Genomic DNA, 25,137 nt, shown 5'->3' with positions numbered 1-25,137 from the left:
AAAGAAAAAAATATTTATAAAACAAGTAATTGGCAGATCTTATTTTAAGGAAGATTTCTTACTAATCCATAAAAGAGAGGCATCTAAGTTTTCCTGGTAATTAAAGAACAGATGGAAGATGACTCCTTGGAAAGTGACTTAAACAAGTTTCAATTGCTGAAACTGAAGAAAGCTGTTCTAACAACAATGTTAGCCAGGAATACAAAAGATTTAAATATAAAGACATCCTATCATCTATTTCCTTCCATTCTACTTACCTCCCTTCTGCCTGTTGGGCCACTGAATTTATCCAGAGAAGATTCTTTCCAACAACGGAAGAGGACCACACAGCAATTCCCTGTATAGCTTCAGGACAATGAAGCTCGCACAGTGCTTCTACCACCATCATGATGGTTACTTCCAATTCACTCCCCTGAAAGTTCATTCAGAAAAGTTAATCATAGACCTGAATACCATTAAAATTCAAATATCTATTAAAAACTGACAACTACTGATCACAATCTAAGCCCACTTAAAGGCAAATATACTTAATTATTTTTACAACAACGATATTACATTATTAGCTTAGAATTCTTGAAATTTTACCTATAATGTGTCTACAAGGTAACTGACACACCCTTAACAGCACGGGTGTCAGTCTTTACAAAGACTTGAACTTAAAAAAGTCACCCAAACATTTAAACTGTGGTATCTGTAGGAGTAACCTATGAAATAAATATAAAGCAAAAATTAAATATAAATAACCATGGATTAAAAAAGGATTAATTTGTCTGAATACTGCTTATTGATACTGTGTCTATTTTTTTAAAGATTTTATTTATTTATTCATGAGAGACAGAGAGAAAGAGAGAAAGAGAGAGAGAGAGAGAGAGAAGCAGGCTGCATGCAGGAAGCTTGATGTGGGACTTGATCCTGGTCTCTAGGATCTCGCCTTGGGCTGAAGGCAGTGCTAAACTGCTGAGCCACCCAGGCTGCCCAATACTATGTCTAATTAATAAACATTTGCTATTTTTGGATTCCACTTATTGAATCCATTTATAAACCAGCACTTTCCCCACATATTATAACATTATTACATATATTTTGCATACATTATAAATTATATACACTTTCCTATACATTATACAGTTATTAAAATTTATGATGCGGGGTACCTGGCTCAGTCAGTTAAGCATCTGCCTTTGGCCCAGGTCGTGATCCCAGGCTTCTCCCTCTGCCCCACCCCCCCCTACTCATTCCCTCGGTCTCTCAAATAAATAAATAAAATCTTGAAAAATAATTATGATGAGATTTCTTCTATAAATTTCTAAGAATTACCTATAAAGTTCCAGCTTCTTAAACATAAGTAATATATATTTTGACAGTGTTCTTTTTTTTTTTTTTAATTATTTTTTATTATTTATTTATGTAGTCATACAGAGAGAGAGAGAGAGAGAGGCAGAGATATAGGCAGAGGGAGAAGCAGGCTCCATGCACCGGAAGCCCGACGTGGGATTCGATCCCGGGTCTCCAGGATCGCGCCCTGGGCCAAAGGCAAGCGCCAAACCGCTGCGCCACCCAAGGATCCCTTGACAGTGTTCTAAGTAGAAAATATGAATAGGTGACTTTGGAAGTTACTGCTTTTACAAAATACTGAATCAAAATCTTTGAAATAGAAATTTTGAATGAATAGAAATTTTAATATTTCATCTATAGATTAAATCACATAAAGGAATTAAGCTCAAAATTTTCTAATTAACAGATTTAAAATTAACTCCTAATAGACTTTACCTGAGATAGATTTGTCTTCATTTCAGTAAGCAAGTCAAAGCCATGTCTCACTGTCACAGCAGGCTGGCCTGCCAACAATCCAACTCTCATAATGGAGAGTCGGATCCGTGTCAGCCAGTCTTGGCAAGTTTGGCGATTAGTATAAAAAAAAGTCCTAATGACCTTTAGAATAAAGAAAAAGAACAGCTCAGGATTGGTTAAGATTCTAGCTAGATGTCTCAAATATACAAGAGTATTGTAATTTCAGGTCTGCACGCACTGCCAGGCTTGCCCATGAAACTGCTACGAAGCAATACTCAGCCCACTGAAACTAACCTTGGGAGGTGATGTTAATGCATTAGCACACCCCTCATATGCATTATACATTAACTTCTCCAGATTTTCCAGGTACTGCAGAAGAAGAACAAGTCTAAGCTGGTTGCTACTGTGGCCTTCATCATTGTCTGCAGTTGTCCACTGACTAACATCTTGATCAGGGTTTAACGTGTGAGCTGCGAGACTTCTAATGATACCTTAAAGCAAAGACAGTATTCCAAATTTAAAAGAAATCTTTAAAGATTCTAGAAATTGAGATAATTTCACAAATTCACAATTATCAAGTGTTGTATTTCCATCATTTAAAAACAAAACTCCCAACAGGAAAGATCTTTTATTTTAGGGGAAAAGATGTTTTCCCTATACAAATCCCCGAGTTCTTGAACAGAAGTAGACAACCATGTTGTCGTCAACATAATTGTTCAATGAAAGTTTATTCTAACAAATAGTACCTGAAAGACTGACAGAGTACTAAAGAAAAACAAAGCATATACTCTCAAATTTTTGTGTTAACAAAGATAATTATTTCTTACTATAATAAGGTTTTGAACGTATTTGTACCACAAAGGTTGAAAAAGCACAAAGAGCTGATTACCTTCAATGGTCTGGAAGGTATCCTGAGCTCTGCCCAATGGGGTTCTCAACTTAGAGAGGACAGTGAACTGTGCTGCCTCCCAAATAGCCCACTGCCAAAGGACAGCATCTGTCTTTAGAAGATTTCGGGGAATTGTTGATTGGTCACGCTTATCCAGTCTCTGGCAGCTATAGAACAATCTTTCTAACCAATTGTCCTTCCTGGGAAAAGCAGTTTCATATTTAACAATGACAACTTCATTAAAAAAACAATAATAATAAGTTTTTTTCCAAGGGAATAGGAGTAAGGGACTACAATTTTTCCTACTTTAAAAAGGCAAAACCTTTACTACTGAGAAGAATTATATCCATACCTTTCACTGTGAGGAGGTCTTTTACAGTTAAAAAAGGATGGGGTATAGTGTGGATAGGTTATTAGGGGTAAATGGCTATGGGATAAAACATTCACTGCAACTAAGCATCTGCAGAATGTCTAGGTTCCCAGGCCTCTCCCCAAAGCATTCATGACTAGGTCAGAGCAGTTAACTGTCAAACACATTTCATCACTCCATCTCAAAGCCCATTTCTGCTTCTTCAGATACTATCTTCAAAGCAATTCTTCCTACTGCTGAAAATAAAATTAACCCATTTGAAAAGATATCACTTTCTACTCTGCTACTCCTGACATATTTTCTCCTCAAAATGGGTGTAAGGTCAAAATATTCAAGTATTTTTAAGTTACTTTCCCACATGAAGGAGTCAAAGAAAACCTTACCCTGTTCTGTGAGAATTCCCATACAAAATAAAACTAATAACATCAGAGAAATCTTGTGGGTGGAATGTGTTACTTGGTGCTTTGCTCATGTGACTTCTTAACGCTAAAGAAATTTCTTGAATTTCTGTGTGATTGTTATTGCTGTAGATAGAAAATAAAGTCACTGTTACACAAAATGTTTTAGTTAAAAGGTTACTTCATACTACAAATAGGCTATTTCCTTGCTAACTAAATGTAGAAATAAAAAATAAAAAATAAACATAAAATAGAGATGTTGTTACAACTTAGAAATTAACTTAATCAAAAACAATAAAGATTACAGTTGCGTTTTTCAAATAACTAATGAGACACATTTCGGCACCATATATATAAATTTTTCAGTACTTATCATAAGCTTCTAAGTTTATAAAACATAAAAAACTTTGTTACTTTCTTCTAGACTCACAATTTGATCCTGTGACAGCTCTTCAATCACTGAGAAGTGCCATAGAAGATGTGATATTAATTCACTAATAGGCAATTTGTACCTTCAAACTAAAGGACTACTGGGCAGTTAAAATAGTGGGATGTATTTGTTCCAACACAATTGTTATACCTCAAGACAACATCTAAAGGAATCGACTTCAACAGCTTTCCAAATGCTTGTCGAATACGAGTTCCACTATGGACAAGTTGAACACGGCAAACATCAACACACCTAAGAAAAAATGAAACAGATAATATAATTGTGGCAACAGTTCCAAGTTATTAAGACCAGAATCAGAAGATAAGATCTTTAGTTCATACCTCTGTAAAAGATCGTCCGGCAAAGAAGAGGACAAAGCATGTAGACTGCTGCATGCTTGCAGACAGATATTCACATCTTCAACAAGAGCTATTGAAAATTAAAAGACACTTTCAGCTCACCAAAAGAAATCATATGCCAGTATGTCTGAACATCCCGAACCCATTCACTTATTCAACAAAGAGTAAATGCCTCCTGTGGACTAGGCCCTGCACCACCTAGAACCCTCACTGGCAGTAATATTCCAGAAAATGACACTTCAACAAATCACGTTAAAATCACTATTCTTCACCTCAACCTTTTTCTGAAAGAAATTTTAAAAGTATACGGAATGTACAAACATTCATATGAGCTTAAAAATGTGACAATCATTTAAAAACAATTTACATATTAAGAATAAGAAAAAGTTAAGACAGATTATGCACCTGCCATTGAGGTGGGAATTATTCATGTTATGAAAATGTTCAAGTGACTATTTCATTACCAAAGACCTCTTTTATGTGCAGATTAACAAAATTTTTAAAAATCACAGAATCTTACTGTTGGCTAAAAGTCCTTTGCAAAATTTATGGAAAGATGGAAGAGAGAATAAAGGTGCATATGTTTCAGACTTCTTCATTAAAACAGCCACTTCCAAAGCCCAAGTCATTAACAGTTTCCTGAAATACAAAATATCCAGTTGATTTTACATTAAAAAAGAAAGAAAATTTTAAAAAAAATCTCTTCTTAGATTGCTTTTGATGTCTTTAAATATCTCAACTAACAAGAAATAAAAACTGAAACTACAGAAATTCCTTTGTCAAAAAGTTGTATGCCTTTTAAGAAAACTTCCCCAAACTAGCATAAGTTGTAGCAAAGAATGCAAAAAAAACAAAACAAAAAAAAAAAAAAAACACCTATAGATACATTCTTCTACAAAACATTGCAGGGCATGGAGGTTTCTTTTCATTCTTTTGGGAAAGAACAAGAAATCCCAGATTAAATAAAGCCATATTTTGACGTGTTTCATAAAGAAGAAGCTGCTCTACCCTACCATCTCCATAAATCTTGATTTTTATCCTCAAATTATGTAGCTAAGTTAATAAAAGTTAAGAATACTTAATATTAGGAAATATTATTTAGTTACCTTGTGTCCTGGTTAAGATTATCTTTCTTAAGCAATATTCCTAGGAGATTCAGTATAATTGAGAAATGTTTTTTTGTAGCTGTAGTTACAGTACTGATTACAGCTCCATCAAACAGAGATGGGGATGAAGAACTAAGACTACTAGATATAAAGTGATCGTGCCTGGAAAACAAAAGAAAAATCATGTTTTCATCTCTAATTAAAAAAAAAAAGGCAACTCCAAAATCAACACATATTTTTAAAAATCTATACCATCCTCCCCTATAAAAATGAAAAAAAAACTGTTTACAAGTATCTGTACAGTACAGTACCTGGTACAATGAGAATACAACGTGTAGAGCACAGCATACTGAATGGCAGGGAAGTGAACAGCCAGGTCACCATGCACAATCATTAGATTCTTACTCAGCAGGGCAAAGACGGTTGGAGACAGTGCCCACATCTGATGATGTACAAAAAAAACACAAATGTGTGACTCCTCCAAGATACACTTCAAAATATGTGTATACATTTTTAAAAGTTAAAACGACAAAGACACCGGGGTGGCTCAGATCATGACCTGACTGAAATCGAGAGTCTGACACTTCATCAACTGAGTCACCCAGGTGTCCCTGAACTGTACACATTAAATGTGAATTGTATGATAAGTGAATTAAAAATCATAAAGATATTTTCTTAAAAAGAGAAAAAATACATATTGAGCTGTATTTGGCCCACAGATTGTAGTCTACTGATTCCTGACCTAAACAAAATCCTCTGTACCCTCCAGTGTATTAGATTGTATCTCCTCAATTTTCCATAGACTACGATGGCAAGGTGCCGTGTCCAACGAGAAAAAAGACACATCTTGCCACTCTTTTTTTTTTTAAGATTTTATTTATTTATTCATGAGAGATACATAGAGAGAGGCAGAGGGAGAAGCAGGCTCCATGCAGAGAGCCCCATGTGGGACTAGATCTGGGACTCCGAGATCACGCCCTGAGCCAAAGGCAGATGCTCAACTGCTGACCTACCCAGGAGTCCCATCATCTTGCCACTCTTAAGCCTTTCCCATCCTTCTCTTTTCCTTCTGCTGCTAATGTACTCCATTCCACCTAACTGCTGCTTCCTAATCCCCTCTCCCTGCTTCCAGACTGCAAGACAAAAACTTCCTCAAATCCATATACAATGTGAATTCATTAACAACAAAATCTTAGGGTCTGAGTTCACTTTACTGTAGCCTTCCAACATCAGCCATGACTAGCAGTGAGGGGAGGAACTGCTCCATGTAAAGTGACACAAGGCAATCTGATCAGGAGGGCATGCAAATCTAAACATCAAGACTTGACTTTTCCCTCTCTTCTTTCTTAGAAAACTTTGTCCCTGAATTATATCCTATTATTTTTTATTAGAAGTAATGTCTTCCAATCCTGCAAAGTCTAACAAAAAAGGAAAATAAATAAAAGCAATAATTACCAATCAAAAGCAAGATCACTTCAAATTTCTTAAAGGAAAGAAATTTTTATTCTTTTCCATAAAGAAAGAATGTATGAATATTCCTAGAGAAAAGCAGGCAGTCAAAAAGGAAGACCATATGTAAGCACCAACGTTAGTGAAGAGAAAAGCAGGGAAGAAGGAGCTGCATATTAAAAGAACTACACAAATCTGAGCTGTGGAAAATGTTGACGAATTTTTTTATAAGCATGCTAGATACATACAAATTCATAAAAGACATTTTCCTAAAAATAAAACAAACCTAAAATGTCTTATAAGGGTAGTCAAGGAATGGAAGGAGAAAACAAAATACAATGGCAAGTAAATATTCCTGTTAGTTTTAATGATCCAGGCATGTCCTACTTATAGCAGTGTGTTCTACAGTGACTCTGGAAACACTGATATGATAACAGTAGTAAATAACACAGATACACATGCAATGAAGAGAGGCTTAAGTGAGAATAAAACAAAGCACTCCAAGTATAGACTCACCCCAATTAGGGAGTTTTTGGCATTTCCAATTGTAGTAAGGGCACTGAGGTCAAATATAACTACAAATTTTGCATTGTCTACATTGAATACATGATTTTTAAAAGCCTCATGTTTTATTTCAGAGCAGGCATCAGGAAGTTGTAAACTATGTAGCAGGTTGTTTAGGGCACAAGTCATTTCCCCCAAAATTAATTTATAGGCAGTCTCCAAAACAGGAATATTCTTCAGGCTGAGCACTGCTTGATAAACAGCATGGGCTACGGCAACAACCTTTAAAGAGAGAATTCAGAAAAGAGATAATTACATGGTAAATAAAATTACTAACTACATGATGTGGTACAAATCAACTTTAAGATTGATAAATTTACTGTCTAGAACACTAAAGACCTAATTAAAAAAAAAAAAAAACCAACATTAGGGAACCTACACGTGTCACTAAGTTAATAAAAACCTTCAAGACTTTATTACAAAGAAAGGATCCTCTAAATTAAAAGTTCTTAAAAGGCCATTTTTTAAAAACAGCCAGTATTAAAACACACATAAAAAGAGCGATTTATTAAAATTAATTTTCCTCCATCTACTTGGAAAGCCTGTAGTAGTTTTATCTGGGAGTTGACTGAGAAGCTAATAATGAAATTTGTAACATATACAGTACTTCTCAATTTGTAACTTTATAAATAGTTGCTTGTTTTATGAAATTTTAATAAAGCAAACTTAATAAAAACAAATTATGGAAATCTGAAAAGAATGTCTGGCACATCAATCTGACAATCAATAAAGACTAAGTTAAGTGAATCATTATAATCACTATGGTTTTAAAACCAATATTTATCATCTCATTTCATTTCATTTATGTAGCCTAGTAAAAGCAACTTGAGTCAACTCTTCAATGACTGGAGTTACTAAGTCTCTATCAGTGCATTACTTACCTCCTTTTCTTTATGATAACGCAAAAATAGTAGTTTCGATGATGGTATGAACAGTTTTTCTACAAATGATGATGGCAGTTTTGTATTTATCTGTTCAACAATCTAAAAGAATAAAAAGAAGCGAGCTATCAAAACACAATAGGACATGGAAGAGCCTTAAATGTGTATTAAATGTGTAACGCTAACTGAAAGAAGCCCATGTGACACAGCTTCAAGCCATATGATCCCAAAGATGTGACATTCTGGAAAAGGCAAAACTAGGAAGACACTAAAAATATGCAGTTACCCGGGATTCGGGAGGGATGAATAGGCAGAGCATAAGGGATTTTTAGGGCAGTGAAACTATTCTGTAGGATACTAGAATAATGAATATGTGGCATTATTCATTTGCCGAAACCCACAGAATGTACAATCCAGAGCATGAACTCTAAGGTAAACTATGGAAATCAGTTTAGTAACAGGTCAATGTGGCTCATCAACTGTAATAAATGTACCACACTAAAGGAAGATGTTAATAATGAGGGAAACTATTGTGGAAGAGGGTATGGGAACTGTGTACTTAAGGCTCAAATATTCCTGTGAACCTAAAAGCTGCTCTGAAAAATATTAATTAAAAAAGTAATAGATCTAAATTATGTTTTAAGGCCTTAACATTGTGATAGTAAAAGGTCTAGATACCTAAATAGGATACACGTATCTACACTTAAATATGGCTTTTTTTTTTTTACGTTGGTAAAGAAAGTTACATTCTGCCATAACTTTGGCAGAAATGTTCGGCAGACTATCACCTATAATTTGCTTTAAAACAATCCAGAAGAGGCAGAGAATCAGAGAGGCCTAGATGAAACCAGATGGACCATGTGTTTCTCCTTATAGAAACAGTATTAAGTATTACAGAGATTCATTATACTATTCTGTTCTTTTTTTTTAAATATTCTTCAAAATGTCCATAATAAAAGGTGGAGAGGAAGGGGAATATTTATGGCTAGGAATAAAAACTATAAAACAAGTTTCATATGGGAAACAAAACATAACAAGGTCTTTCAAAATAGCTATCAAGTACCCATGTAATGTTTATCAGGAATACTAGGTAGTCTTATATGAAAGATATTGTTTCATCAAAAAAGAAAAAAAAGAGAAAAAGGAATAAAAGCTACACTGAATTCAAACACTAAAAGTAAACAGGTAACAGCAAAAGCAAACTAGATTATATAAAAAAGACTAATTAATGCATTCTTAAAAAAAAAAAGGCCTTCATTTCTTCCACACTAATTTTAAATTTAAGGGCCTAAATAAACAACATATTAAAAAGCAACATAAAAGAATTCACATACCAATGTGAGTAAATTCAAGACTGAGATGATATAATCTGTACCGCAAGTCTGGCAGTTCTCCAGTTGATCTAATCCATATGTAATGACCATGTCACAATGTATAGTCATGCTAGGATCCAAGCTGCCGAGCAAAACACCAACACACTCATTAGCAGCTGTCAACACAGCCTCAGAAAAAAACACTTGGTTTGCAGCCGTCACACATCTCATTACTCTGTACAGAACCTGCAAATGGGGAGAACAAGCAGCTTTTTAAAAAAATTCACATGCTTCCACAGAGCAAGAAAATAGTTTCTATTTAATGCAGTTTCAACTGAAAATTAACTGCCTGCTTTGTCAGCAGTCTCTTAATATTCTAGCTCTCAGTGGCTGAATAAGGGTGTCTTTAGTAAAATACACAAAAATGATCTTGCCTAAAAAATTCTAAAGTACTACAGTGACAGAATATGGAATTTGCCATTCTCTGTTTCTCTTATACCCAATGTCTATCATCCTCCCTCCCCTCGTCAAAGTGACCAAATGACTGAAGCTCAGAATTTTTATATTCATGAAAAACACCAGTACTTAGAACATTAACAGTATTAACATGGGAATAACCTGCCATGAGAATAATCTTTCTGCAATAAAGCACTTGGGCTTTTGGTAATTACTCTTTTAAAATTAAACATCCAAGTCACCTTAGCTTATAAAAGTTCATGTACCGATGGTCTCTTTGGAAAGTTAAGTCTCATTCATAACATATACCTATTTGGGGATTATGAAAATCATGTAATTTCCAACCCAAAACCCCACAAAACTATAATAGTATTAACATACTAAATTTCTAATAAAGTTAAGAAAAAACAAAAGTGATACAGTATGTATTTTTCCATAATATTCAACAGTCACAACATTTGGCTTTAAACCTATAGGTTAAAAAGGCCTAAAAGACCTTCATGAAAGAATACATTTATACAACTATCCTGGGAAATAACTGTTTTTGTTCGTTTTACATCTGAGTTTACTGCCTTTATTTCAACACTGACAAGGTCATCAAACCACCAACTTTTTGAAAGGAATAAATAAAATGAAGATATTAAATCATGTTTTTCAGGTTTAAAATATCAAGATGTGGTTTTAATTATGTGTAGGATCTGACATTTCTGCTGAAATACACAATTAACTTACCAAAAATTACATATATCATTAATATCCTATTTTATTTGGCAACATGTGCAACAGAAGTAAATAAAAGTTAGACTTCTAACAGTAAAATTTTAATCATTTAGTATTTTATGACTGTATCATGTGTATTTCACCTTTCTCATTCAAACACAGTACAGTGACAATTTCATTTCTCATGTCTAATACACTGAGCCACTCACTAGGACTGTTATATAATGCACCTAATGTTTGGGGCTGCTGAAGTGTGGTAATCATGCTGCTTTTTATAATTGATCTCAGATGACTACATATTTATAAGTTCCTGTATCTTTATAATCTTGGATGTCAGGCTATCAAAGTTGTTTCATCCTGTCATACTCAGAAAAAATTATTTTTGATCTGTAGCGTGTTAATTCTTAACATACTGAAAAACTAAACTCAATAACTAAAAAGCAAAAATTAAAACATTATTTTTAAAGATTTTAAAAGGAGGGACGCCTGGGTGGCTAGCAGTTGAGCGTCTGCCTCCAGCTCAGGGCATGATTCCGGGGTTGTCTGTGGGGACGTCTCCCTCTACCTATGTCTCTGCCTCTCTCTTTGTGTCCCTTGTGAATAAATAAATCTTTAAAAACAAAAGATATTAAAAGGATATTAAACAAAAATAATGAATCTATAAAGGATCTCATTAGAAAAAAATTTATGCCCATTTTAAAATGCAGTGTAGCCATTCTCTCATATAGAGGGGTGGATAGAAGAGGACAGGATATAATAGGATTCCTTACTTTACTGGCAATTTAAGAAAGCAGCTACATTACGTACATACATACTGAACAAATGAAGGGTTAATAACATGTTCATTAGGTGAAGAGAACCATTTATAATACACAACAATTTTATTTTTGAATGATACTTAAAACTCTTAAAGACACTTACATCTGTTACATATGCCTCAGTAATTGGAGGACCCCGAATTGGGCTGAAGCGTTCCCCAATGCTCCTCACTACAGTACTGAACACCCGAAGAAGTGCAGCCAGCTTTGGTAACGACACTGATGGAGGAGGAACATCTTCATCCACTGACTCCCCAGAGGCCACATGGCTGAGGTCCTAGATGTGAAATCACAGCACTCTAAGTAGGACATTGTTCAAAATAAAAAACTCCCAATTTTTAAGTCAACTAACTTTATTTTTGGCAAATAAAGGAAGTTTAGCCTAAGAAAAAAAGAAACATGAAGGATACCTGGGTGGTTTGGTGGATTAAGCACCCAACTCTCAATTTTGGTTCAAGTCATGACCTCAGGATTGTGAGGCTAAGCCCCACATCAGGCTCTGTGCTGAGCATGGAGCCTGCTTAAGATTCTCTCTCTCCCCACCCCTCTGCCCCTACCACCAAAAAATAAAATCAAATTAAATTTAAAAAGGAAACATAATCTAAATATAAAAGTAAAGTTTACTTCACTAATTAACAAGCCAATACTTAAATAAGGCAAAAGTAACCTCAGTAGATTAAGAAAATAATTTCTTGGGATCCCTGGGTGGCACAGCGGTTTGGCGCCTGCCTTTGGCCCAGGGCGCGATCCTGGAGACCCGGGATCGAATCCCATATCAGGCTCCCGGTGCATGGAGCCTGCTTCTCCCTCCGCCTGTGTCTCTGCCTCTCTCTCTCTGTGACTATCATAAATAAATAAAAATTAAAAAAAAAAAGAAAATAATTTCTTATACCAACTCAGAAAGTATTAGGGAAAAATAAAGTACATAGGGCAGCCTGGGTGGCTCAGCGGTTTAGCGCCGCTTTCAGCCCAGGGCATGATCCTAGGTCTCCAGGATCAAGTCCCACGTCAGGCTCCCTGAATGGAGCCTGCTTCTCCCTCTTCCTGTGTCTCTGCCTGTCTCTCTCTGTGTCCCTCATGAATAAAAAAATAAATCTTAAAAAAAAAAAAACAAAAAGAAAAAGAAATTCTAATACATATGCTATTATGTATAGGTATAAAATAGCCAGAAACTTTTGCCATTCCTGAATCAGTTTCTGCTAAAATTTTATCCCAGGTATTCTTTGAGCCACTCAATTCAATAAGATTCCCACACCAATATTATGCACAAGAAGGGCAAATGGAAAAGTGTTAAAAAAAAAAAATTAGAAAATCTCACCTATAAATCTAGTTAAGGAAACATACTCAAAGGAAAAGATTAGCAAAAAATGGGATACTAGAACCAACATACATCTACATATAATTAAGCACCAAAATAACTGAAGAGAATTACATCTAATGGACACCAAGGGGGAAAGTTTCTACAAACTAGAATGGGCAGCTCCAGGAAGGTAGATCAGCTTTAAAAGTGCACTAGAGGTGTGGAGGCAAAGAAACATGCAGAAGCAATGTCTTCCTTCCTGGACGAAGAAACTCTTCTCTGAAAGGCGAGAAATACCATAGAGGAAGCTAAATCATCTTAAGAGGGGCATCTGGGTGGCTCAGTGAGTTAAGCATTTACCTTCAGATCAGGTCATGATCCCAGAGTCCTGGGATCAAGCCCCAGGTCAGGCTCCCTGCTCAGCCAGGAATCTCCTTCTCCTCCTACCTCTGCCCCTCTCCCTACCCGCAACCCCCTCTTCTCGGGCTCTCTTTCTCTCAAATAAATAAATAAAATCTTTAAAAATCAATCAACCAATCATTATAGGAGCCTCGCACACCAATCAAGAATCATGGTAGATCTGAGTAGGGAAAAACCACAAAGAAGTTCTCACAGAACATGGCCGATTTAAATCATGACCACCAGTGGGCTAGAAAAGCCAAGACCCAATACCAGAGGCGTCAGCAGCACCCTTGAAGTTGCCATACTGTGCTTCTATAGCCGCAAAAATTTGCTGAAGCTAAGTCTTATCCTCCAAAGCAAGATCCAAGATCCCCAATATATGTAAGAGAAAAGTCTTCAAGGGCTTTTATACAACTTCAATTCACCTTTGAATATTCTTGTGGTATTAAAAAATAAAAATGAACTATAGAACATGTCTTCAGAAAACTACTAGCTAGCAGGATTATTTCAAGCTTTGCAAAATGAGGCCTATTTTCTTTCAATCTTTCTGGTAATTCAGCTAGTAACTTAAAAAAAAAAATCTTTAAAAAATTTAAATATTGCAACGGTCTTGTAATTTCTATTAAATGTCAAGTGGTCTGATTCTTTTAAAACAAATCTAGCAGTAATGTGAGGGGCACTTGGGTGGCTCAGTCAGTTAAGCATCTGCCTTCCGTCTGCCTTCCACTCAGGTCATGATCCCAGGGTCCTGGAATGAAGCCCCTCATCTCTTCACAGGGAGCTGCTCTCCTTCTGCCCCACCCCCACCTTGCGCACACACTCTCTCAAATAAATAAAATCTTTCAAAATAATAAAATTAAATAAAAAATAAAAATAAATCTAGCACTGTTTAAGACTTTTGTTTTGTTCTTAACTGAAATTTTAAGAAATAACTTAGCTTTTTACATACTCACCTCAGCATATGCTTCCATGTCCTCCAGAAACTGACCAAGAAGAGTGGTAGAAAATGCAAGATCAGCTACCCAAAACGGCTCCAAACTCTGCAACCACCCTAGGAATCATAAAAAAATTTGAAAGTAGAAAAAAACAAAAAATCCAAATTAAAAGTACATCTAGAAGCCCTGTTTTTAAAGCTGTCTGGTTTTCAAGTTGCATACCCTTAAAGACATGCCCTCTTTCATAAAATTAGGACTATTAACTGTTAAACATGCTGATCATGATTAACCAAGGTCTCTTTTAATGCTGCAAAAATAAACAGTCTCCAAAAATTAAAACGTGCTACCTTAGTCCTTATTTTTCAGCAGATTTAATATCTATATTGTCAATATACACATGGCTTAGACTAAAATGCCACAATCTATCACCAGCCTGGCTTTCTACTACAGAACCCCAACTACCTACGAAAGGTGTCCACTAATCTCCCCAGTGGAAACGGGTCAGAATCTCCCTCACCTTCCTATTTTCAGAAGTCCATTGCACCAATTAAACTAAGAGAAACTCTAACACCTGAAACAAGCTGAAATGTCCAAATCAGTCATGCTAGTCACTCACTTAACTCAAAAATAATAAAATAAAATTATTTAGATGTTTCCTCAAACTGATCCATTTGTTTGTTTGTTTTTTTAATGACCACAAAAATGAGTCACAAATACCCAGGATCTTTCATTCCACATTTAAGTACACTGCCACTACATGTAGTATCTCCTGCCACCAGCCACACTACAAATGACTCAAGGTAAGCCCTTTTAATTTCTCACAGATGCAACATTACAATCTGTATTTACTCTCCCCTGCCTACTACAAAGTATACAATCTTTCTTTGAAAGGGCAAATTCTGCTAACAAGTAATGTTCATTTATAATAACCAAAATATTTCTGTGAAGCAATTATTTCTCTCACATTATGAAAGAAATAGTATTAATAGCTGGACTTTGAGGAACAAGAGCTCCTTCCGACAATATTTAAATGACTGGCATATACTGAGTAACTTACCAGACACCTGCTGTGTGAGTGAAGGTTTCTGAGTATGATCTATATGCCATCCAACTAATATATCAACTGTATCCTGGGTGGAGACAAGAGAAAAGGGCTAATCATTTTAAGGTCTAACTGCTATTCCTCCTATGGACCATTTCAGATTAAGAAATCCTAGAAAAAGCATCTGTGTTATACCTATTTGATATTATACAAATTTAGAAAGGGGGAGGGCAGAGGAAGAGAATAATGGATCTCTGTTTATGACCTTGTGGAAATTTTTTTTTTTTACATATCTTAAGGTATTAATGTCAGAAAGTACAGATGGTATATACAAAAACAATATTATTGTTCCATTCTATCCTAGACCCTCAAGCATCACTGATTACAATCCAAGAAGCAGAAGCTTTGTTTTCTCTCTGGTCCCCAAGGTCCTTAGACACACAACCAATCCTTCACAGCATCATATGAACAGGGAGAATCAGGGAACTCACCCTAAAATTAGTGCTGAAAATGTGAGGGTAACATCGAGCCACCAAAAGAATGCACTTAACACATTTGCAAAGTAATTCTGGTGTATCCACATTTTCAAGAATGGACTGTAGGCTGGTCATTACAAGCTAAAAAATAAAAGTTATAAACCATGAATATTCAACAAAACAGGAAGAAAACAAGTACGTTGGGTTCAAATTATTTAAGTGACTATCTGGGCAGCCCAGGTGGCTCAGTGGTTTAACGCCGCCTTCAGCCCAGGGCCTGATCCTGGAGACACAGGATCAAGTCCCACGTCGGGTTCCCTGCATGGAGCCTGCTTCTCCTTCTGCCTCTCTCTCTCTTCCCCATGAATAAGTAAATGTTTAAAATAAATAAATAAAATAAAATTGATTATGATACCAAAGAAAATAAAGTCTACAGTTTTAACTCAAAAGTAAGTTAAAAACATTTCATTCCACCAAGTTAGGCTGAAAATAAATAGTTTCCTCTTATTAAATGTCTCTTAGTATTATTCCTAAGTAATGACTGTTCACATTATTCCTAAGTGCTCTCTTTAATATCATAGACTTAATTAACTTTCAAGAACAAAAATTAAGATGTGTTTGGAAAACTGTTCCCTAAAGTACCACAATTACTTTCCAATTCAAAATTTATAGCAAATTTTATATAATCTATGCTTTAGGATATTAGTACTTGCTTCAAATTTGAATGATTTTGAATGATTTGGAGAAAATAAGTATGACCTCAACACATGAATGACAGACATGCAGTTCATGTTATCTTTATATATAGATATATATTTTTTTAAACAAATATATAGCATGTCACGGATAGAATATTTTACAACTATTAGAAACCATTTTTTCCTAAAAAAGGAAAGCTCTTCTTTATAAAAGAATGAGGCTATCACTACAGAAAAAATGCTAGAACTGGAAAGGCATCTAACATTTCGCACAATGTTATAATCTATATAGATACAGAATATGAATGGGTGCCAAAATCACTGAGTGAAATATAACTAAAAAACAGGATATTCAGAAGGTCTCAAGGTATCATGCCCAGATTACAAAAGGAGAGAAAGAAGCCTCCACAATGGAAAGTCCACTCTAGTGGTCATCACCTTAACCAGGTGATCAAACCCTTTTATCTCTGACAAGAAGACAATCTGAAGTTTTGTGTCTGGCTGGTGTGATGTAACAGTAAGGATGAACTCAGGAAGTATTCATGACCAAAAGGTTTAAAATCAGGAAAGAGCAATCAGACAAACCCAGAAAGTAGAACATACAACAAATAAGAGGGACAAAAAAGGTGTGAACCGTTCTAATTAATAAAGATCAAATAGGCACAGCACCAAACAACACTCGAGTCTTGACGGAATCCTGGGTCAGGTGAGACAAAAGCTATAAAAGATATCTTAAGAGCTGAAGTTTGAATATGGACTGCATTATGTAATAAAATTAATTTTCTTAGGTATGACAATTTTTTTGTTATATAAGAGAATAGCCTGGCAGCCCTGGTTTAGCACCGCCTGCAGCTCAGGGTGTGATCCTGGAGACCTGGGATCAAGTCCCAGGTCAGGCTCCCTGCACGGAGCCTACTTCTCCCTCTGCCTGTGTCTCTGCCTCTTTCTCTCTCTCCCTCTGACTCTCATGAATAAATAAATAAAAGAGAATAGCCTTATTCTTAGGAGTTGCATGTTAAAGTATTATAGGGTGAACTTCGTGTGTAATTTATTTTCAAATGGTTCAAAAAAAATATGCATGCCTTTGTGTGTAGAAATAAAACAAGTGTAGCAAAATGTTAGTACATGACAAATCTAGATAAAGGATATATGGGTATTTATTGTACTGGTCTACCTGTTTTCCTGTGGATTTGAAAATGTTCAGGATAAAAAACTATGTGCAGAATAAGTCCAATTTGGTGTTATGATATTTAGTTATAATTTTCTGACTAGTTCCCAAAATTTTTCATATAACCTCTATAATCAATAAAAATAGTTATATTCAAAAACAGAATATAACTGTTTTTTAAAGCGACTTAAAGCATCTCATGAATTGTAAAGAGCACATATAAATGAAAGATATTTGACACTCTAAAAACATATCAAACCCTAATTTTTAAGAACATTGCTTAATAAAAAATTTAACTGCTTTAACTGAAAATGATCTTTTAATATATACAGTTACACAAAAGTGAAATAAAGCTAAGTAGGGCCGGTTTTCATTTATACAAAATTATTTTATATCATTTGGAATAAGAATTTCTGACATTTTATCAAATCTAAAAAGGCCTAGAATGAGTTGTGTTGTTCAGTTTTTATCTCCCTCAAAAAAGTCAAGTCCCCTCCTATCTAGCTGTCCTCACCAAGTCTCTATTTTAAAATGTACAAGTGATTCTAGTACTGAGCAAGTTTAAAGGAAAGGTTCAAAAAGCAAAAAGAGAAAAATCTTATTTTAAGTCTACTTTCAATTTGTACCCTTTAACTCAAACTCAGAAAGAGAAATGTTATGTCTATCATATTTACTATCAGGAGATAACCCCTATTCTAAGTTTACCTGCTCCAAGTTCCCTTCCAAAAACATTGCTGGAAAATTGTTAAGGACAATTTTCTTCCCAAATACATCAATTTTCCCCCTCAGTCTTACCTGCATTACAGATGAAAAGGCTTTCTTTTCTCCCACAGTCTCTAATGCTTTGTAGGTGGCACATAAGTAGAGTAGTTTAACTTCATCTTTTGCAGATGAGCTAAATTTGCTAAAAATCCATTTGAAGATCTTCTCAGCCTCATAGCTCAGAGAAGCACAAAGAAGGCCAAGACAGCAAGCTCCCTCCTGTCTCAACTCCTGAAGCAATTTGCTACTGTGTTTATTTCAATGCAAACAAAACAAAACACACAAAAGGCTTAAGCTTTCAAAGATGACAAGAATGACACATTTTACAAAAGAATGTCTTCAACGATTTTTTAAATTTTCTATTCAAACTACATAAAAGATTGAAATTTTATCTTTAAATATGCTCTCTACTCTCTCTATCCTGCAGTGCCCAAGAGTACCTTTGTTAGACATTAGATTTTCTTTTACAGAATCAATTATTCACAAACAGTAAGGAAAGGCCCAGAAATACTAAAATTTAGGCTTCAAAATCCATCTCAAGCTACATTAAATAATTCACAGAAAAGGGCAGCAACAAAGGATCAGATAAAACACAATACAGATAACTACATACAATGTAGTATTCAGTAGGTAAGGACTATAAAACAGGAAATGGTACTAGTTAAAGCACAACAAACTTAACAGGATAACAGCACTGATTTAAGTATATTAATAACTAACTATATAAAATGAAACCATCCAAAAGCAGTAAGGTCCGTGACCTGCTAAGATGAGGTTTTGGTGCTTTCCAACACTGCAATTCTTTGAGAATCCCCACACGAAGAACAGACTGCACACCTTTGTGGAGAACCCCAGTAGCCTCGTAGTGCAGGTGGTCTGAATCCACTGTTGCCCAAAGAAGGAAGCTCCCTTTCACCTCTATTCTCTAAGCAGTTTCAAAATTCTCTAGTTTACAAAGTTAACTGCACTCATTCATGCCTGTATTAAGAGTTTATGGCATTCCACAAGTCAATGCTCAATTACTCCGTCATGTTGACAAATAGAAAAAAAAGGGAAAAAAGGCATTTCCTTTCAAGTGGATTCCATTTGTATTGAATAATTAACATATAAATACTTTAACACAGATAAAGACAGCAGGAGAACCCAGTGAAACATTAAGCAGATATTCATAAATGCAGCCACCAATGGGTTTATCTTATATATTTCTAAATAATTTCTAAAAATATATTTGTCTTAAAAATTACCCATTACTTACCTTTCATTAAGCACATCATGTACAGCAGCCAAGATATTATCCAATTGTTTAACTAGTACCTTAAAAAAAAATGTATAAAAACTTCAAATTCCTATACTTTCAATAACATTGTGTACTTTTTACTTGTGTTCCCTTCCAAATTCTAATCAAACAGCACATCTTCCTTTTCTTATTATTCCCAGTCCCCAAATAGCACAGATCAGGAGTATTACAAATTTCTTTCCAGATTCCAAAAGAAATTTATCCATTCCTATGTAATGCCATGATCATCAAAGAAAAAAATAAACTCAAAAAATCTTGTTTTATTTACTCCAAAATGCATTAAAAAGAGATAGACTGATGAAGAGGTGAACAGATTCATGACAAAGCAACACGATAAAACGTTAGTGACAGAATTTATATGTCAGACATATGATATTCAATTTCAACTTGCTACAGATTTGAAAATTAAAAAAAAAAAAAAGATTTGAAAATTTTCAGGGTGCCTGGGTGGCTCAGTTGGATTAGGCATCTGCCTTCAGCTCAGCAGGAAGCCTGCTTCTCCCTCTCCTCCCTGATCATCCTCTCTCTACCTCTCTCTCTCTCTTAAATAAATACAATCTCTTAAAAAAAAAAAAAAAAGAATTTTTTTTCATAATAAAATAGCGCAAGGCAGGGGCAGGGGGGAGGCAGAAAACCTGCATTGAATCAAGCATTATTTGGCTCACCATACCATTCTAATTTTTTTCTACATCATATCAAGTTCTTAATTTCACATTAGGAGAATTACTCAGAGTGGAAAGCAATCTTTAACTGCTCTTGAACTTTTTTTCTTTCAAGAGTTTTTCCATTTATTTAGCCTTGATCATATCTACCCATGAATAAAATACATACTCTCCAATTCCAATTCCACATACAAAAAACAAAAACATACAGGTGTCTGAGTGGCTCAGTCAGTTAAATGTCTGCCTTCGGGTCAGGTCATGATCCCAGAGTCCCAGGATGGAGATCCCTCCCACAGAGTTCCTTCCAATGGACTCCCTGCTCAGTAGGGAGTGTGCTTCTCCCTCTCCCTCTGCTCCTCCCACCAATCATACTCTTTCTCTCAAATAAATAAATAAAAACTAAAAAAAAAGAAAAGAAAAAAAAAAAAAAAGACCTAGTCTGCCCTGCCATACAGAAAATAAACTTCTGAGGACAACGGAATAAAAAATGTATTAAAGGTTAGAAGCACTTTATTATAGAAGACAGCAGTGTGGATCCACCAATGGCAGATAAATTACATATCAGGGTCATCAAATTATCAATCATTATAAATATAAGCCAAATTAATAACCTAGAATAAGGAACCCTTGTAATTTTTCTTAAGAAGCAAAGCTTTTCCCTTTTTAAACCACTCTAGATAGCATTATCTACTTTATTATGGAAACACAAAAGTTATCACAATGTCCAGACTGTACTCACCAGCTTATTTTCTGGTTGCTGAATAAATTCTTTCAACTGCTTTACAGTAGCCAGTCTTCGGTCTCTGTCGTCTTCCCGGGTAATCCTCCGAAGAAGATTTGACAGTCGAGACTCCTCAGAATAAGACATCGATCGCTCTGTGAAAATAAACACGTTACCCATTGAGTATAAACAGAAACGTTAGAGCCCAAATATTTTAAAGTACATCAAAAATCACAGTCCACTAAACAATAAAATTTCAACTGAATGCAGGTCCCATCGCACGTTTTGTCACAATAAGCCAAATTCCAGCAGACTGCAAGGCACAAAGCAGAGCCTCAAAACAGAGAAACCTAAGCAAACACTTCATTCCAGAGGACCAGCTGAGAGAGAAAAAAGAAAGGCTTAGAAATTACTTTCTTCAGATTTGTGCCAAACTCTTTTCAATATTCAGGTAAAGAATATGAATACAGGTAAAAGACTTTTACAGGTTAGGGATAAGTCCAAACCAGGCAGAAAGAGGCTATATGCTTCTGTTTCTCACTTGGTATTCAGTGGAGGGAAGTCTCTTGTTCACATTATCATTATTTTCCTAAGACAAAGCTTTTGTGAACTGCAATCACACATTCAGTTCAGCAAATGTCTAATTACCATCTACCATGTGCAAGGCATGATGCCGCCAGGGAAGTGGCAAACCAGAACTATTCTTCCCTCTATTTTTTCATGACAAGAACAAGCAAGAATGCTCAAACAATGCTGGACATTGCCAATAAAAATACATTTAAGTACCAAATTTTTCTTTTGAAATTTTTAGCTGCGCTATTTAATGATTAACCAATGTGCAAGAAAAACAAACCATATTAAAGGGTTTGATAGTTTAATTTCTCTCTAAGGCATAGAAAAGATTTAATAATAAAAGAAATTACAACATCTGAGAGAAGGAAAAAGATTTTTTTTCAAATCCTTAGCCCATTGAGTATTTTAGTAAAGACGGACACAAAAACCATCATTAGGTTACATACAAGCCAGGAAATCGAGGCTCTGTTTACAATTCTGCCACTAGCAAACTACTGAACTCTAAGCCTCAGAGAAGAAAGAACTGAACGAAATCAGCTTTGGAGTCACTTTCTAACTTCTATCATACCAAAGCCAAGGACTTCAAACACTTTTAAGAAACAGCATACCCTTTAACTAGTGGGTCCACTTCTGAAAAATTTATTCAAAGGAAATATTTTTTTATGCTAAGAAAAGCAGCTATGTACATAAGGATATTCACCAAGATACACAAAACACAGACAAATATACACGCCCCTGTGGAAGCAAATGATCAAAAACTAGATGTCCAAAGACTGAGTATAACCAACAAAGTATGTAAATGAGAAATCCTGATTTCATACTTAGCTTCACCAACAAAATAAATTTCTCTTTTAGAAAAACAATGATCATTATCTTTAATCACCTGATATTCAAGGCACTTTACCTATACAATGAGGCTGTTATAAGACAGAAGGTGGTTATCATCATATTTAACTTTAGAAAAGCATCCACTCCATTTATACCCATATCCCCTATAGATCCTAGAATTCAAGGACTTGACACAGAGGAGCCCACCATACACTAGATGTTCATTATCCACTATGATCAGGAAAATCATTTCTTTAAATCTTATCTAGTCTTCTAATCTTATTTTAAGAGACTTCCCTAGCAAGTATAGCCTAAAGTAGTATTAAAAGCTTTCCTGTGAGAATTTAGTCTAAGAAACAGTTCATGAGAGGAAGAGTGCAAACAATTATCACATGTGCATGTTTTTAAACTCAAAGTAAACGAACAAACTCTTTTGTGTGCAAAGTATCAGTAAGAGGGATCCCTGGGTGGCGCAGTGGTTTAGCGCCTGCCTTTGGCCCAGGGCGCGATCCTGGAGACCAGGGATCGAGTCCCACATCGGGCTCCCGGTGCATGAGCCTGCTTCTCCCTCTGCCTGTGTCTTTGCCTCTCTCTCTCTCTCTCTGTGTGACTATCATAAATAAATAAATAAAAATTAAAAAAAAAATATCTGTACTTATTAAAATAAAATTTCTACAAAATTATATATATATAAAAAAAAGTATCAGTAAGAAATGTAGTGTCCAGGAAAAGAGAGGATATTGGTATTTGTGGAGGCATCTGTGACTAGTCCCCAGTTTGCCCAATCTTACCCTGTGATTTCCTCATGTCTTTGATGGCTAACGCACGACTGCCATGCTGAATACTGGTGAACTCAGGGCTGGTCACATTGTTAACCCTCAGCTCTTGCCCCAACGACTTCCGACCATAAGTATTTTCCCCAGATCCTCCATTGACACTGTAGCCACCTAAAAACAGCAATATTTATATTATTTTAATAGGGCTCTTTGCTTTACTCAGTCAATTCCTGATAGTTTAGGATCTTACTACCTATCTGCAGATCAACCAGCCTTTGCTTTTCCTACTCTTCCCTTGTGCTGCCTGTTTTGAAATCACTTTGTTAATTTTGTTCATCCATGGAAAATAAGAGAAATGTAAACTTAAGTCAGATTTTGCACTTTAAAACCTTTAGAAGTCTAGGGATCCCTGGGTGGCGCAGTGGTTTGGCGCTTGCCTTTGGCCCAGGGCGCGATCCTGGAGACCCGGGATCGAATCCCACATCAGGCTCCCGGTGCATGGAGCCTGCTTCTCCCTCTGCCTATGTCTCTGCCTCTCTCTCTCTCTCTCTGTGACTATCATAAATAAATAAAAATTAAAAAAAAAAAAATTTAAAACCTTTAGAAGTCTAGAGAGACCGTATCGGGAGACCTCAGCCTTTGTGACATTTTAGGTGGCATAGAAACTGCCTACTGTATTATACTGTATTATATTATTATTATTATATATTATCATATATTATTATTATAAAATATTGTGATATTTTAGGTGGCATGGAAACTGCCTACTGTATTATAATGTATGAAAAGAACACTTACAATTTTTTTTAATGAAGGGTGTAAAGTTATTATGAAGTTTCAAAAACAGCACTGTATGTAATATATTATTAAACATATAGAAAGAGAGAAGTAGGGGAGAAAGAAAGGGAAAGAGGAAGCAAGGGAAAGATTGGTAGTTAAAAAAACAAAAAAACATGCCTCTAACAACAAAGGAAGCATATATACCCTTTTCGTCATTCTGTATGTCAGTGTGGACTCTGGTATCATCGTGCCTTTGCCGAGACACCACAGCTGAATTTGAAGGTTGCAGTCCATAAGAAGATGACCCACCCCTATCTCTGGATGAAGAATATTTTAAAGTATCTGGGTCGGCTGATGCACTATCAGTTCTGTAAAGAGAGAAAAGTATAAAATTAAACTTTAAACAAATATTTGCAAAACCCAAATCATCAATCTTTTATTCAAGCCTCTCCTACCACTCTAATTTTTAAATCATTACTACTACAAATAAGCACTCCAATTACTAATAAGTCAACAGGGAAGGGACTGTCAATGAATGAAATGCCAGCCTTTCACCCCCTTCTATTCATTAGACTCATTCAGAAATATAGATAGCTACCAGGATCAGAGTAACCAACTCATCCTGCTGTGTTCAAGAGTTAACAAATTAAAAAAAAAAAAAAAAGAGTTAACAAATTTTAGCAATGAAAATCCCATGTCCATGGAACCCCCTTCAGTCCAAGGCAAACTAAGACAGTTGGTTACCCTGGTCCAGGATTCTCTTCACATGATTTGATAAAATGAAATCACTCTTCCTCAGTTGTCCTCAAAGGAGTAGTTAATCAGTGGAAAAATTACAGTCTTCCCAGTCATAAAAATGAAAAGCACTGGTAACATATGAGGCAGGGGCAATGTGGCATTCTCTCTCTCTCTCATCTGAATTCCTAACTTGATTATTTGGTGGGAAAGTAAATTACAGAATATTTGAAAGCAAGCTTGATAGGTTATAAAAACACTTAGCTGGAAAGTAAGATTATTTTAATGTACTGGAGACTTCATTGAAGATTCCTTCACTGTAGAGACTATCAATTAAAATTATAAAAATTGAGAAAAATAAAATATCAAGAATCCAATAATGCTGATTGAAGGTTGCAGTCCATCATCTTTTTATTATTTTTTATTTTTATTTTTTAA

At 35.3% G+C, this 25,137-nt stretch overlaps 1 protein-coding gene across 6 annotated transcripts in view; it reads right to left on the bottom strand.

Moving 5' to 3' along the window:
* The window catches only part of SMG1 (SMG1 nonsense mediated mRNA decay associated PI3K related kinase), a 105,497-nt gene that overhangs the window by 52,656 nt on the left and 27,704 nt on the right, over window positions 1-25,137 (bottom strand). For 3 of the 6 annotated variants that reach the window (XM_072753767.1, XM_072753769.1, XM_072753770.1), the window contains 22 exons: window positions 24,169-24,332; window positions 23,200-23,355; window positions 21,026-21,162; window positions 19,583-19,641; window positions 18,361-18,574; window positions 15,715-15,840; window positions 15,239-15,311; window positions 14,200-14,297; window positions 11,648-11,821; window positions 9,572-9,796; window positions 8,238-8,339; window positions 7,309-7,578; window positions 5,655-5,785; window positions 5,344-5,505; window positions 4,758-4,876; window positions 4,220-4,307; window positions 4,029-4,130; window positions 3,434-3,574; window positions 2,681-2,880; window positions 2,086-2,282; window positions 1,771-1,932; window positions 258-412 (listed from right to left, as the gene is read on the bottom strand). In XM_072753767.1, coding sequence (XP_072609868.1) covers window positions 258-412; window positions 1,771-1,932; window positions 2,086-2,282; window positions 2,681-2,880; window positions 3,434-3,574; window positions 4,029-4,130; window positions 4,220-4,307; window positions 4,758-4,876; window positions 5,344-5,505; window positions 5,655-5,785; window positions 7,309-7,578; window positions 8,238-8,339; window positions 9,572-9,796; window positions 11,648-11,821; window positions 14,200-14,297; window positions 15,239-15,311; window positions 15,715-15,840; window positions 18,361-18,574; window positions 19,583-19,641; window positions 21,026-21,162; window positions 23,200-23,355; window positions 24,169-24,332 — 3,255 coding nt within the window. The remainder of the gene's footprint in view (window positions 1-257; window positions 413-1,770; window positions 1,933-2,085; window positions 2,283-2,680; window positions 2,881-3,433; window positions 3,575-4,028; window positions 4,131-4,219; window positions 4,308-4,757; window positions 4,877-5,343; window positions 5,506-5,654; window positions 5,786-7,308; window positions 7,579-8,237; window positions 8,340-9,571; window positions 9,797-11,647; window positions 11,822-14,199; window positions 14,298-15,238; window positions 15,312-15,714; window positions 15,841-18,360; window positions 18,575-19,582; window positions 19,642-21,025; window positions 21,163-23,199; window positions 23,356-24,168; window positions 24,333-25,137) is intronic. The other 3 variants (XM_072753768.1, XM_072753771.1, XM_072753772.1) reach the window with 2 other exon arrangements.

This window comes from Vulpes vulpes, chromosome 3, assembly GCF_048418805.1.
Source record: "Vulpes vulpes isolate BD-2025 chromosome 3, VulVul3, whole genome shotgun sequence".
Taxonomy (NCBI): Eukaryota; Metazoa; Chordata; class Mammalia; order Carnivora; family Canidae; genus Vulpes; species Vulpes vulpes.
The sequence above is the reverse complement of the archived record's forward strand: the minus strand, read 5'-3'. Positions and strand labels throughout refer to the sequence as shown.